Here is a 14,382-nt window from a genome sequence, read left to right as displayed (position 1 = left end):
GAAGACACAAAGTGCTGCAGACTTTCATCCTGGTGATCTCTGGCCCTGGGTTTGTTCTGGTCTTTGGCAGGGTGACAGGGCAGCAATGACGCAGAGGGGACAACAGGTCTGTTCGTTTGTGGAGCTTAAGGTCCCAGGGGGACAAAGTCTGAGCTTGGAGAGGAGGCTGCAGAGGCCTTTCCTCACTGCACAGGGAGTCCAGACCCACTGGGTGTGTGGAAAGGGAAAGGACTGTGTGCAGGCCTGGGAGCCCTAAATCTCTCTCCCAGCTCCTGATCACAGATCCTGCTCCTCTCCTGGAATCCTGAATTCCTGCTGATGGAGCAGAGGCCTGCAGGGCTCATAGGCAGGGATTGGGAGAGGCTGTGCAGGGGGTTGGACAGTGCAGCTCAAACTTGCTGTTGGTTTAGAAAACCACACCTGGTTTTTGGGACAGAGGCAGTGGAAATGGACTTGGATGTGGCTTTGTGTAGGATCTGTGTGGGATATTGGGAGTGCAGAGACCCCTCTGGGCAGTGATCTGGGGCAGCCACAGCTTCTCTGTTGTGGAGAGCTCAGCTGTGTTACATTTCTCACTTGGAATTTTTTACTGACTTGTCATCTCTTAAAATGCTGATGTGGAATTCCTGTGAGCCATTCAGGTCCTACTAACCCAACCGGAATTGTAACTGTCCTGGAGAACACAATGACTTCTCTAAAACACATCCCTTCCCAACTCCTGGTGGATGTGAGCCAAGGAACTGCAGTTGAGCTGCCCCTGTTTGAGTTCAGCTTGTGGGGTTCACCCTGATCTTACACACAGAGCACCCCTCTGCACACTGTCCTGTGTGAAAGGTGTGTATCCTCTGGCATCTCCACACAGGACCCTGGGCTGTTTCACAGCCTTTATTTGCTCTTCATGCAGTGATTTCCTCTCACAGAGCTTTGCTTTGCTCACATCAGCTGAAATGACAGAAGTTGCCCAGAGAAGCTGTGGCTGCCCCATCCCTGGAATGTCCCAGGCTGGTCTGGGCAGGGCTTGGAGCAAGCTGGGATAGTGGAAGGTGTTCCTGCCCATAGCAGGGGGTGGCACTGGATGGGCTTTAGGGTCCTTTCCATCCCAGACTCGTGCGATTCCCTCATTCCATGAAATGGTCCATGTGCTGCTGCAGCTTGTTGGGTCATTGTGGCATTTGGATTGTCCATCCCTGGATCTACTAAACTCTGCCTCAACACCCACACCTGGAATTGCATTCCAGTGCTGAAGGCAAGCAGGTGAGGCTCCACCTGGATCAGAAAAGCCTTTTCAAATGTCAGAGTGGCACATTTCAGCCATGACCTCAGCCCTGCTCTGAGGCTGCTTCTGCCCTGCCGTGCACAGGAGCTGCTCAGAAACCAGCTCAGCACTTTGCACTGGTGATGGGAAGGAAGTGATTGCTGACTTAGAGATCTGCCAGAGATGACAGTCTGGCTTGGCTTGAAATTAAAGTTGGTCCTTGATTTAATGAAGTAAAAGGACATTGCTAAGAGCAAAGGCACTGCTCCTTCCCTCCTGTTTCATCCCTTTTGCAGCTCCAGTTCCTGAAAGAGGAGAATTTGGAGTGTTTGTTTAAAAGGAAGGTCCTTGCAATCCTCACTTTGTTCCTTTGCTGAGAGCCAGCCATAAGGAATGAGCTGGTGCTGCATGTCTAGACATTTTAAAAATAGCTGTCTCTTTGGGCATATTTGAGTTCAGGAACTGCTTTCATTATTAATTCCTTGCTAATCTCCCCTCAATGCTGCTCGAGCTGGTGTTGGGCACTGCAGGACACCAGGAATATTGCAGGACTCCAGGAACTCCACTGTAGGAACATTACAGGGCTCAAGGAAACACAAACTGTCCATCTCTAAATCCACTGCTCATAAACAGTTCATTATGGTTGTTATTTTTTAAAACTTTTGGATTCATGCCTGTGCTAAGAGAGGATACAAACCCCTCTGGTCCGTTTGATACAACCTAAAAAATGCCTGAAATTATACTGCAGCAGAATTAAATGGCATTGCTTAATTAAAATCTAATGAAGATGTATTTACAAGTAGAAATTCCTCCTCCTTCTCTCAGGTACACAGTGGTTCTACAGCAAACCAAAAGAAGTAGCAGAGGGCAGAGTGGCACTGATTTACTCTGCAGGAAAGGCCACTGTGTGTCACTAGGGAATCACCAGGAGCTGGGAATGCTCCTGGGGTAACTTCTGTCCATGTTGTAAGAAAATACTGCAGAGGAATTGCTTTACTCCATGACCCTCCCAAACAGGGATCTCCCTAAATGATGATTTCCTGCCAAATACATGGAAATAGAACAAACCCCACTGAGGTAAGAGCAGAACTGTTAAATGCAGGAGAAAACCTGAGTGTTTGCTCTGTCATTTATTCTCCCTGTCAGGCACTGCAGTCAGGATCCTGCCAGGGCTGCAGCTCCTCCAGGTGACCTCCAGGGACAGCCTGAGAGGCTCCCCAGCCCAGTGTGACTGTACAGTGAAATATAAAAAGGTGACAGTTGTTGAGAGTTCTAAATCCAGTGTAACTCTTTCTTTAAAAAACCCACATATTCCAAGTGTTTAATTTCGATCTTTTTCCAAAGCAAATCACATTCTTTTATTTCCTGATTTAACTGTGTTTTATCCACAAGTGAGGGATGGACTGGAATGGGTGGTGCATCAGCATGTGGATGAATAGCAAAGGAGTAAAAGCAGTAAATAGAGGAGCAAAAGAAGAGCAATACATACTGAACTGGATGAAGGGATGCAGTGTTAGGAATATTCTGATTAGAAGGAAACTCCTCCTTGCTGGCAGAGGAGGGAACCTTTCTCTACCAGGCTGGGAAGACAGAATAAATTAAAAAAAGAAATGTTTTTCTTATTGTGAGAGCTGTAAAAACAGCCTGTGGCTGGTATCGGTTGCCCTTTACACCCTCAGCACCTGCACTTATTTTCCATTTCCTGTGCTGTTCTCACAGCATTTTGCAGAAGTTAAGATTAGAGATGAGATAAGAAGCTGAACTGCTGAGAACAGGGTTGTGTTTCTCTCGAGGGGCTCTGCTGGTTCTGGCAGGTTTGAGGACAGGCAGGGATGGAGGTAGTTAAACCAGAATATGGAGGTTGTGCCTGAAGATTCCCTGAAGCAGGCATGCTGCTCCTGTCAGGCCTGCTGGGGGAATGGTTTTAGGGGCATCAGCACTGGAAATCAATGAATTCATTTGAGAGTTTTGTGCCCTAGAACAAAACAGGCCTCATGCAACACCCAGGGACAGTGTCTAGTGACCCCTGAGGGCTTTGGCTCTTGGTCATCTTCTAACCCACTTGTACCATTTTCTCTTCCAACCACAGAATCATGGAATGGTTTGGGTTGGAAAGGACCTTAAAGCCCATTCAGTGCCACCCCTGCCATGGCAGGGACACCTTCCACTATCCCAGGCTGCTCCAAGCCTTGTCCATCCTAGCCTTGAGGGATGGGGCAGCCACAGCTGCTCTGGGCACCCTGTGCCAAAGCCTCCCCATCCTCCCTGGGAAGGATTCCCTCCCAACATCCCATTTAACCCTGCTGTGTTTCAGTGTGAATCCATCCCCCTGACACTCCATGGTGTTGTAAGAAGCCACTCTCCCTCCTGCCAGCTCCCTCCCCCTATCCCATGCTCTGATTCCTGTTTATTGAGTCATTTCCCAGCTCAGTGTGACAAGAAGTGTTCACCAGCTCTGCATCAGCCATGCCTGACCTGTATCCCTGTGCCCAGGACATGTTTGATGTGATCCTGGACGAGAACCAGCTGGAGGACGCCTGCGAGCACCTGGCCGAGTACCTGGAGGCCTACTGGAGAGCCACCCACACCTCCAGTGCCACCCCCATGACCCCCCTGCTGGGCAGGAACCTGGGATCCACCGCCCTGTCCCCGTACCCCGCCGCCATCTCCGGCCTGCAGGTAGGAACCCCCCGGGCAGCCGCAGGCAGTGCAGATCAGCTGGGTTTGTTCAGTCTGCCAGGGGCAGCAGTGTGATTGCATTGGTGCAGCGTCACTTCACACCTGCTTTGTGAGCCACCGCGCCCTGGGTGGCCACTGCCAACAGCAGCTCAGGGGTGGAGGCAGGGAGGAAGCAGCTCCTCAGCCCAGTGCTGAAGACTGGGGATGCTCTGCCTTTAGTGGGAAGTGAAACAGCCAGCAGTTTCCTAGCCAGGAGTCAGCTCTGTAATGATCCCTTTCATTCTGCCCTCATAACTTCACCAAATACTCACTTTTGGGTGGAAAAGCTTGTTCTTTGAGTGTGAATAAAAGACATTATTTTTTTTACCCACTGAAAAAAATTGTGACCCTTTTTTTCCACAGGGATAGCTCAGACTCGGCTGAACTTTGACACTTCAATCGTGGCATGTAAATAGTCCTTAATGAGAAGTACGTGCTTTATTAAGTTTGAAACCAGAAATGTTTGGGGTTAATAACTGGGAATGCTTGAGGGGCTCAGGATTGCAGGGAGCTTTAAATCCTGCAAGTTTCAGTGTGTGGGGGATTCCAGGAGTGTCACTTGCTAATGTATGTCAGAAATAGAACTGAACAAATGACACTTAATGAATAATTCACCTGACAAATGTAACGTCTGCTCTGCTTGTGGAGTGTCTGGAAGCAGGTAACAGTTTTGGAGGAAAGGACTGTTGTTTGGTGTTTTCAGTTAACATCCAGCTGGTTTTGCTGTGAGTGAGCTGCACTTCCCTGAAGGTGCTTAATTCCTGCACTCACCTTTCTAAAGCCGTGTCTGGTTTTATTGGGACCAGCAAGTCACTGTCTCCTGAGTGGCTGAATGCACAAGCACTGTTCTGTTACTAATAACATGCACATGTAAACTGTTGTTTCCATTTTCCACTTGCCTTAAAATTTCAGTTTTCCATCCCTTCATGCCAATAAAATACCATCTGCAGAACTTTCACCTCTTCAGTTTCATTTTGAGAACTGGGTGTATCCACAGACTTTTTTTCAGGCATTTATTTCTCTCTGATCAATGGACACCAGCAATAACTGTGAAATGTTGCTCCATTTACTTAGGGAAAACTCACACTGAAGATGAAAATCACCCCTGTGCAGTGGGCTGGCTGAAGGTATGCATCACTTAATCCCCACTTCACCCGAATTCCAAAGGGTTTCGGTGGGATCAATGGTGCTGGTGCTCTGCAGAGGGGTAAATTTCTCCCGGAGTGAACGATGCCCAACCAGAGGCTGCAGGTTTTCCGTGCCAGGAGGGTTCAGGCCCTGCTGTTTTCCATGGTTATCTCACAGTAAGGACTTCCAACCATCCCTGTCATCCACGTGGAGGTTTTATATACTAATCCAAACCTTTGGAAGGGTTTGCATCAGCTTTCACCGTGATCATGTGTGTGGTAATTAGAAAGCGCTCAGGCTAATTAAACTAGCAAAGGGGCTCATGATACAGGAAGATTTTATGTTCCTTATGCCCTTGGTAGCTGGGGGACTGAAAAGCAAAAGGCCAAAGACTCACGTAGCAGTGAGCCTGATAGAGGTGTGCTGGGACAGGCTGTCCCTGCTTCACCAAATCCAGATTTGGGAGGCTCCCTATTTTACCTGACTTTGGCCTGGACTTTGGTTTGCTGAGAACTGAAAGTTCTGATGGAACTCCTGACTCATGGAGGTCACGAGGGTGACGTTCTGTGGCACAGCTCCAGGGCAGTCACAGAGGGCACAGGTGGCACTGCCACACCTAATCCTTGGGAATTGCCTTCCTTAAAGGAAGGGCTTGATGATGAGCTGAGGGGGAAGAGTAAATCCCAACTTTGCCAACATTGCCTAGAAAAATATTTATTGCTCTGAGAAGCTGTGACTGGCCTGGATCCCTGGAGTCTCCCAGGCCAGGTTGGACACTGGGGCTTGGAGCAACCTGGGACAGTGGAAGTGTCCCTGCCCGTGGCAGGGTGTGGCACTGGATGATCCTTAATTTCCCTTCCAACCCAAACCATGATGGGATTCTCCGATTCCTCAGAACCAGTCATTTGTCTCTGTGACTGTTTAGCTCTAAACACAGTCTAGTCTCATTTCTGTGCATGGACTCAAATCCCAGAGCTCAGGTTTTGGGGAGATGTGTTCCTTAGGCTCCAGGGAATTGGGGTTTCAAGTCCATTACCAGAGGTTGTCATTCCAATGACACAGCAGGATCAGAAGTGACTTGGGACATCAGAGCAGTGTAACCAGCCCAGGTGTGTCCCATGCTGACACCCCAGGAGCTCAGCACAGCACTGGGATGACCACACAGTCCAGGGAAGGCAGAGGGTGAGCAGAGAGTTAAAGCTACAACTGATGAAGGGATTATACATCCAAACTGCATTTGTGTCAGATAAACACAAAGGTAATTCATCATGGAATCTCAGAATGGTTTGGGTTGGGAGGGACATCAATTAAAGCCCATCCAGTGCCACTCCCTGCCATGGCAGGGACACCTTCCACTGTCCCAGGGTGCTCCAAACCCTGTCCAGCCTGGCCTTGGACACTGCCAGGGATCCAGGGGCAGCCACAGCCCCTCTGGGAATTCCAGCCCAGCCAGGAATTCCTAATTCCCAATCTCCCATCCATCCCTGCCCTCTGGCAGTGGGAAGCCATTCCCTGTGTCCTGTCCCTCCATCCCTTGTCCCTAGTCCCTCTGCAGCTCTCCTTGAGCCTCCTCTGGTTGAACATTCCCAGCTCTCCCAGCCTGTCTGTAATTTCTGAAGCACTTTGCTGCCTAATCCCTGCTAAAACTCAGTGCTCTGAGGGGAACTCGGGGATGCTGTGGTTGGAGTTGCTCCCCAGGAGCTGGGGGTGAGTTGGCAGAGGCACCCCTCGTTCAGGGTTCCTCTCCAGGAGTCTCCCTGGCAGCACCACCCTAGAGCTGTGCCAGCTGTAACCACACACCCTCTGTTCCATCCCTACCCCGTCCACACCAGCCTTGGATATCAATTATTCAGGAAAACAGTCGCCAGGCAGAGGCTGTAGCAGCAGGAAGAAGGTTTTATATCCCAGAGAGCAGGGGCTGGAGTTTCAGCATGGAGTTTGTCCTGAGAGATGGGTGCTGATACTCCTGAGAGGATTAATCAGTGGTGAAAGCAAATAAAATACTTATTTTAGGCTATTTCTTCATTGTGCCAAAAAAACATGAACTAATTTTGTTCATGTGATAAATGATGAGCATTGTCATTATGCGAATGTGAGGAAAGCAAAGGCTTCTAATTAACAAATTATCTTAGGAAGGGATTTTCTGTCCCTAACATATTTCAAATACAGTGTTTTAGTTGAAAGGATTTGTTACTCTCTCATCATTTTAGCCTCCCCTCGGCTGCCTGCTGAGCAGCCCGTGGTTGGTTTGGCCATAGGAAGGGTTTTAAATAAGGTCCAGAGCTGCACCTCTAAAAACAACCCAACAAACATCTTCAGATGTTTTCCAAAACCACAGAAACGGCCGCTTAGACATTCCCTAAGCAGAGTAGCAGCGTGAATGTTCTGTTCCTGATCAGAGAAAAGTGATAAATGCTGACTACATCAGCTCACTTTTCATGCTCGGTGTGACACCTGGCAGGGCGAGCCCAGGACCCGGAGCCGCCCCGCTCGCGGCCCTGCAGCAGCCAGCCTTTGCTGCCACACGTCCCCCGAGGCCGTGGCTGCTGGAAGGCCCGGGAGGGGCCGGCAGGAGCTGAGCCGGGGCAGCCCCGCTGGGTTGGGTATTAACGCTGCCCTTGTTTGGCCCCCGCAGAGCCAGCGCGGGAGGCACGGCGGCCACTCCACGGAGAGCTCTCCCATCGAGCGGCGCAGCCTCATGACCTCCGACGAGAATTACCACAACGAGAGGGCTCGGAAGAGCAGGAACCGCTTGTCTTCCAGTTCCCAGCACAGCCGAGACCACTATCCCCTCGTGGAAGAGGAATACTCCGACCCCTACCAGGACTCGTACAAACCGCACCGCAGCCGCGGCTCCCCCGGCGGGTACAGCCACGACTCGCGGCACCGGCTCTGAGCCGGGGGACCTGGGGAAAACGGGATTTACCCTTGACACCTTGCCATGAGTAGCTAGGGATGACAATAGCATCATGTTCATTTGGCAGGCGTGACGGTGACGCTGCTGTCACGCTCTGCCGTCGTTGATGTTTAATTAGGGGGCAACACAACCCGGCCCAGCCCTTCCGTTTCTGCCCGATCACAGAGGTTCTTTTCGGGATTATTTTTGGGTTTAATACAGCATTTGCATTTATAGCCGTATTTTTTTTTTTTTTCTTGTCGTTAGGTATTAGACACATCCGTTTGTAATTTCGGGTACTTATCGAGGCACTTATAAAATAATTTCCTGTGCTGGAAATTCCAAATGACCAGTTCCAGTTGGAACCAATTTATAAACCAATTCCTGTTGGAATTTGGGTGAATTGACTGGAAAGTCGACGTGAGCATGTTGGGAAAAACAAAAAAAAACAAATACAAAGAAAAATCTGAAAATTACAAACCACTGGAAGTCAGGAAGTCAGCTCCAGTGTTTGTTTGCTGGGAGCTCAATTTCCATTTCAGGTTAGAATAAAAGGATTTATTCTAACGATTTCTTTCCAGAATGGCTTTTTCAGACAAACCAAATGTAAACTCTCGAGAGTGCCAAATATCCCAAATTATTGCAGCAGTTACAAAACACTTTCCAGTTTGAAATTATTTTTAGACCTGGCATGAATGTTGCAGCCAAATGATTCGTGAGTTCAGCCAGTCCTAACAGTTGGGACCAGCAGGGAGGAACTGCGACAGGAGACAGGAAATAGGGACAGGAAAAGGAACAAACTCCATCGTTTGTGTGCTTGGAGGTTGGGAATAGTCTTTTTTTCCCTCTCTTTTACCTAAATACAGCTAGAAGGTCCCAAAATGGAACAGGAGCATAGAGACATCAGATTTTTCTCCCATTTTTCTCCTGCTTTTTAAAAGGAAAACAATCGCCTCCTCTGACCCTGTGTGTAGAGCACCTCCATTCCAGTACCCCGAGTTCCTCCATGTTCCATCTTCCCAAATCCACCTCGGAATGTCTGACAATTCCAGCAGCGCACAAGAACTCTCCAGAAGATCCATTCCAGCCATGAGAGCCGAGGGGAGGGAGTGGGGTTAAACACCCATCAGTGATGAACATTTCAAACAACATCTCGGTCAGAATTGCAATAAAAAGGGAATACCAGACAAAAACCTGCTCACAGGGAAGTCGTAGAGCTGATTCCAAGTTTTGGATTCCAAGAGCTATGATCAATCCTTGGAGATATTGCTGCCTTACTTCCTAACAATCATTTCTTTCACCGACTGAGTCTTGAGTTCCTTCAAAGAGATGAATTCCTGTGGTTGGACCTTGTGTTTTACACCATCAGTGAAGCCTTAGATCCCATGGGATTGAAAATTGAGCCCGATTGCCCATTTTGTACAACCACTGCCATCTTCAAGCAGAGCCTCCCGAAATTCCCCACTGCACACATTCCCTGGAAGTGACACAATTATGCTGAACATGCATTTGTTGATGCAGGTTCATGTCACAACTATTTTTTTTCCAAAAATAAGGATCATTAACTGTATTTAATTTGCTTGTTTTCCTCCCAAAGCCTGCTGAACCCAGGCTTTGACAGCATGTAGCACTAAAGGAATTTCTGGAATATTCTGGTTTATTCCACTTCCTGGACCAGTTGGCAAAACCCACTGGTGTTTCCACCACCCTGGAGTCTGATTATCCTCTTGAAGTTACCGGGAAAAGTAATCCATGTCCTTTGTGGGACACCCAAACCCACATCCATCTCCAGCAGCATTACAAGGTAGCAGTCACCTGATTAATTATTTTAATGACCCCACTGCCTAACAGGCAGCTCCAGCACCACTGGAGCATCACCATCCATCTGGTGATCCAAATGGACCAGCTACCAAGGAAAAGATGGAAATCTCTATCCACTGGAGTCCTGGAGTTCTGGATGGATCTGCCTGATCCTGCCCCATTCCCCCTGGCTGCCAGTGCCAGAGGAGCTCTGAGGCTGAGGGAACACGGCAAACCTAGCCTGGGAGCAGCAGCTGCAGCTGCCTCCTCCGGGATTTGGAGCATCCTCCAGGAAGTTTTCCAGCCCTTTTTCCATGTACAGCACACAGCCCTGCATGAGAAAGGAGGCATTAGGCAACCCATTCTTCTCTGAGCTTTCCTAAGTCCCTTGTTTGTGCATCGAAGTCCTGATTGCAGGGGAGCTGTAGAACCCTGGGCAGCAGCTGCTTCTCTTTACTCTGCAGTAGATTAGGGATCAGCTCATTAACTGCTTGAGGAGATTTGCATATTTGCATATTTGCAGTCGCTGCAAAGCACCAACATAGATTTCCTAGAGCCTTCAGCGCCTTGTTTTAAGTCTTCCATGCCACAGCAGGCGAGGGAAGGATCCCCATCTGCACAATCCATCCCCTGAAACATCTCAAGTGCCAAAATAACTTGGGTTTGACAAAAACAAGCTTGTGAGGGAAGACAGGGATGGTCCTGAGGTCCTGTATTGCATGTGGTTAAGCTGACTTGACTCCTGCGTGTCCTGAGTTTCTCCCAGAGCCCTTTCCAGTTTAACATAAGGAACCAGGGGCCCTGCAGCTCTCCCTCCTTGCTGGGGTGTTAAATTCTTTGGAAAGAGATACAAATACACCAGCCATGCTGGGAGACTCTTCATTTGTTGCAGATGCTATGGGCAGCCTTTGTTTGCAAAGGGAATTTCTGTTCAGGACGCAGGAAGGAGTGAAAGCTGTGCTGGGAGTCAGGATTGGGAACTCTGTATTCCTGGTGGGATTCCAGCACTGCTGAGCAGCTCTGCTGTGGTTTAGTTAAACTTGTAGAGTTCAGGTATTCCTGACTGAAGCAATCCAGCCTCATTCTCCAGTCCTCACATCAGTTCTTGTTATGAAAATACTGTTAAAGACCAGAGCTCTGTTCCTAAGCTCCGGTACAAACAGAGGGTTTAGAAATGTTTATAATAGAGGAACTTTTAAAAGTTTTGTTGTTATCTGAGTTTCTCATTTGGACACTTTGGGATTAACGAGGATTTAACCAATCAAGGTGATAACAACAACCTCTAAGGAGAAAATCCAGCACATTGTTATGTTTGTGAATCAATTATTTTAATTGTTAACCTTTGAATTTCAAATACTTTCCCCCTAGAGCTGTATTTAACATGTACAGATTCTTTTCCTGATGCCAAACATTTCTCCCATGGGATGTGCAACTCACAGCTGCTGATATTTGTAACTCCAGTCTGATGCCAAATCGTCTGAATTCAGTTTGGTCTCAACACCGCAGAATTCCCTGGAGCATCCCAGAATCTCCTGTCCCTATTGACTTCACAATTTCAAAATAATATTGTTAATCCTGTTGTTCACAGCACACTGATTTGGGTAAGTCAGGGGTTCTGACACTCCTTTTTTCTTTAATAATTCATTAAATGTGTCCTCTGCTGGATTTTTTTTACAAGTTCAGTACTTCTGAAGCTTGTCCTTGAGCCCAAATTCCAAATGTTTTTTAAAGGCAAAATAATTGGAGACCACAAAAGACAAAACCAGCTGCATATTTCATAAAATGCCATTTATACAAGCCTGGGTTTGCTCCTAAAAATGGGCATTTTCAAATCAGGTTCTGTTAGCCGTGTTGGTGCCAGTCCAGGTTTGGATCCATGGGATTCTGCTGCCATGGATTTTGTTGGAGTTGCCTCTCCTTCCCTCCAGTATTAGTCCCACAAAGGCTGCAGGACCCTGTAATGCAGCCAAGCTTAACTCTGGGGAAATGGAGTTAAAATGATCCTAAAAGAGAGTGTGGTGTCATTTGCATAACCTTGGTGAGGTTGTTACCAAGCCCAGTTTATTTTATATAGAAAAACGAAGCTGTGTCTTTAAGGGAGATTTTAATAAAGTTGTAAAATATGTGTAAGGAATTAACTCAGAGAAAGAGGTGAAAATGCTACTTAGAAACTTCAGATTTCTTTCATTGTGTATGGAATCCACCCAAGAAGTCAGGAGGAATATTGTGATAAAATCCATGTAGAGAATTGGGGGAGGAGGTAGAAATAATTTCAAATGTTGTTGAGTGTCACTTTGAAACTGGGAGCAGCCTTGGCTTGGTCTCAGGGTGGTTTTTTAGACCTGCCTTGGGAATTTGGGAATCCCAGATTCCTTGGCAGTGAGCTCCTGTCCAGACATCCTACAGACACCAACCCCTGTCTTGTCCAAGAGCAAGGTCTGCCCAGGAGTGTCCCCTCCTGATCATCAATATTGCCTGAAAAACAAACTGTAATTAATTGTAACATCCCGTGTTAAACCTTCTCTGCAGACGCAGCAGAGAATCCACAGAGCTCCAAATGATCTCTTTTGCCAACGGTGTGAAAACAGAGCAAGGGAAAAGAAGCACATTTGTAATAGCACAAATTTACAATAATTCCACTCCTGCATCTGGCATCGTGTTTTTGGAACCAAGGGGGAGATTTCTGATCCAGCATCAGTGGATTTATTGCATTTTTGATCTGTTTACTCGCTGCCTGATACTTCAGCAGTTGATTTTGGCATTTTGCACATGGGATTGATTTTTCAATGACTTCTGTCCCTTCCATATTAATTAATTAAAGACAACAAAACGAACCTTTTAAAATCACGAAGCCCACTGCATTCATTTCTGCTGATTTCCTCCTGGAAGCTGAAATCACGTTAATAACTTTTAATTTTGGCCAGTGTGCAGATTTGGGGATGTGACTGGTGAATCCACCAGGATGCACCAGAAGCCCAAGGTCGGGAATGGAACACTCCCAGGAAATGTTTGTGGAGGTGAGGGAGGGAAGTGTCACAGCACCCAAAATTCCTGAGAATTGAGAACCTGAAGGGCCCTGTGTGGGCCCAGGTGTGACTAGGATTGGGACACACCTGATTGATTCCCTGCTGGGGCAGAGGGGGAGAATCAGCAAATGCAGGTTGTGTGGAACCAGAGCGGGGAGGATGTTGGGATCAACCATTCCAACTGCAACTCCAGACCTTGGGCTTCTCAGATCCCAGAAAATCTGTTTCTCAGCCGGACTGGTTCCCAGTGAGAGGCTGGCAGTGCTGCCTCACTGGGAGCCAGTCCAGAGTCACACTGGTGAAGACATTACTGCCTTTACTGGGACAAACCCACCCCAAATTTGTGTTTTCTGCTGATTTTCCCTTTGTTTTGCCCTATAGACCCTGTGTGTGTAGCACCCGACCAGGCATGTGGGTACCATATACTATGCAATGTGTACAGTGGTGCATGCTCTGCTCTCCCTCTGCTTTTAGTGGCTTTCAAAGAAAACTACAAAAATTTAAAAAAGAAAAAAAGGAAAAAAAAAAAAAAGTGGTGTTATTTTTGTGACCAGGATCATGCAGACTGCATGCCCATAGTATCCTCATTTCTATGGATTCGTTTTATGGAATTTAGATGTACAAAGATGAACTGCATTACAATAACTTTTCTACAATAAATGAACAAAACTACAAAGCGTTTAAAAGTCTGTCCAGTCTCTTTTGTGCACTAAGATTGGGAAAACTCCTCAGGAGAGTCGGGAGAAACCCAGAATCCTGTGGCATTTTCGTTGTTTGCCAATAGTTTTTGGCAGCAGCCTCACGTGTTACATTTTTAGGAAAATTTAATGAGGTTCTGAAGAAGGAGATGCATCTGCTCTGCGAAATAAATGATGTTTATTTTTGTAACGATCTGCTCTTAAATAGCTGCGACCCAGAGGAACATAAATACAGAGAATTCCTGCTGGTCCAGCAGGGAATGAGATACTTGCAGCCAACTGCTCCTTTGAAGGATTCTCAGGAATGTTCAGGGGTTTGGGGTGAGATCTCCCACTGGATTGAAATTGGTTCCTAGGCAGGAGCAAGGGGCAGAATGATGGCAGGTATTAAACACTGAATAAATAAAAGATAATTAATAGTTTATCACAGAGTGATTAAGGTTGGAAAAGATCTCCAAGGCCATCGAGTCCACCTTGTCACCAGCCCAGAGCCCTGAGTGACACCTCCAGCCATTCATGGTGCCTTGGAAAACTGAAAGCACTGGAAGGAAGATGCTGCCTCTAGCAGAGTTCCAGCTTCCTCACCCCAAAAATTAACAACAGGAACCAGCAACCTCCCAGAGATGCTGTGACCACCCAAACCCTGCCTTGGGGGGACAGGAGCACACTGACCAGGTGAGCTGCACGTTGCGTTTACATACCTCATGCAGATCTAAAGCTTTTCAAATTCTGTTTAATTGAATTTTCTTGGCTGTGTGTTCAAAATCAGATCTCAGCATGGGAGTTTTCATCTAAGCTGTTAATGGAAAGCAGAAGGGTTTTCAAATAAATATAAGTGAGTGGGGAAAAAAATGGCTTTTG

At 47.4% G+C, this 14,382-nt stretch overlaps 1 protein-coding gene across 9 annotated transcripts in view; it reads left to right on the top strand.

Annotated features, from left to right (window-relative positions):
* CACNB4 (calcium voltage-gated channel auxiliary subunit beta 4) overlaps positions 1–13,509 on the top strand; it is a 75,054-nt gene extending 61,545 nt beyond the window's left edge. For 2 of the 9 annotated variants that reach the window (XM_085067187.1, XM_085067188.1), the window contains 2 exons: positions 3,749–3,934; positions 7,737–13,509. In XM_085067187.1, coding sequence (XP_084923313.1) covers positions 3,749–3,934; positions 7,737–7,997 — 447 coding nt within the window. In that variant the 3' untranslated portion in view covers positions 7,998–13,509. Of the gene's footprint in view, positions 1–3,748; positions 4,926–5,047; positions 6,449–7,736 lie in introns of those variants that run through there. The other 7 variants (XR_014853562.1, XR_014853563.1, XR_014853560.1 and 4 more) reach the window with 7 other exon arrangements.
* The last annotated feature ends 873 nt before the right edge of the window (positions 13,510–14,382 follow it).

This window comes from Lichenostomus cassidix, chromosome 7 (genome assembly GCF_008360975.1).
Source record: "Lichenostomus cassidix isolate B80296 chromosome 7, HeHo_3.0, whole genome shotgun sequence".
Taxonomy (NCBI): domain Eukaryota; kingdom Metazoa; phylum Chordata; class Aves; order Passeriformes; family Meliphagidae; genus Lichenostomus; species Lichenostomus cassidix.
Note: the sequence above shows the minus strand (reverse complement) of the source record. Positions and strands in the feature narration are given on the sequence as shown.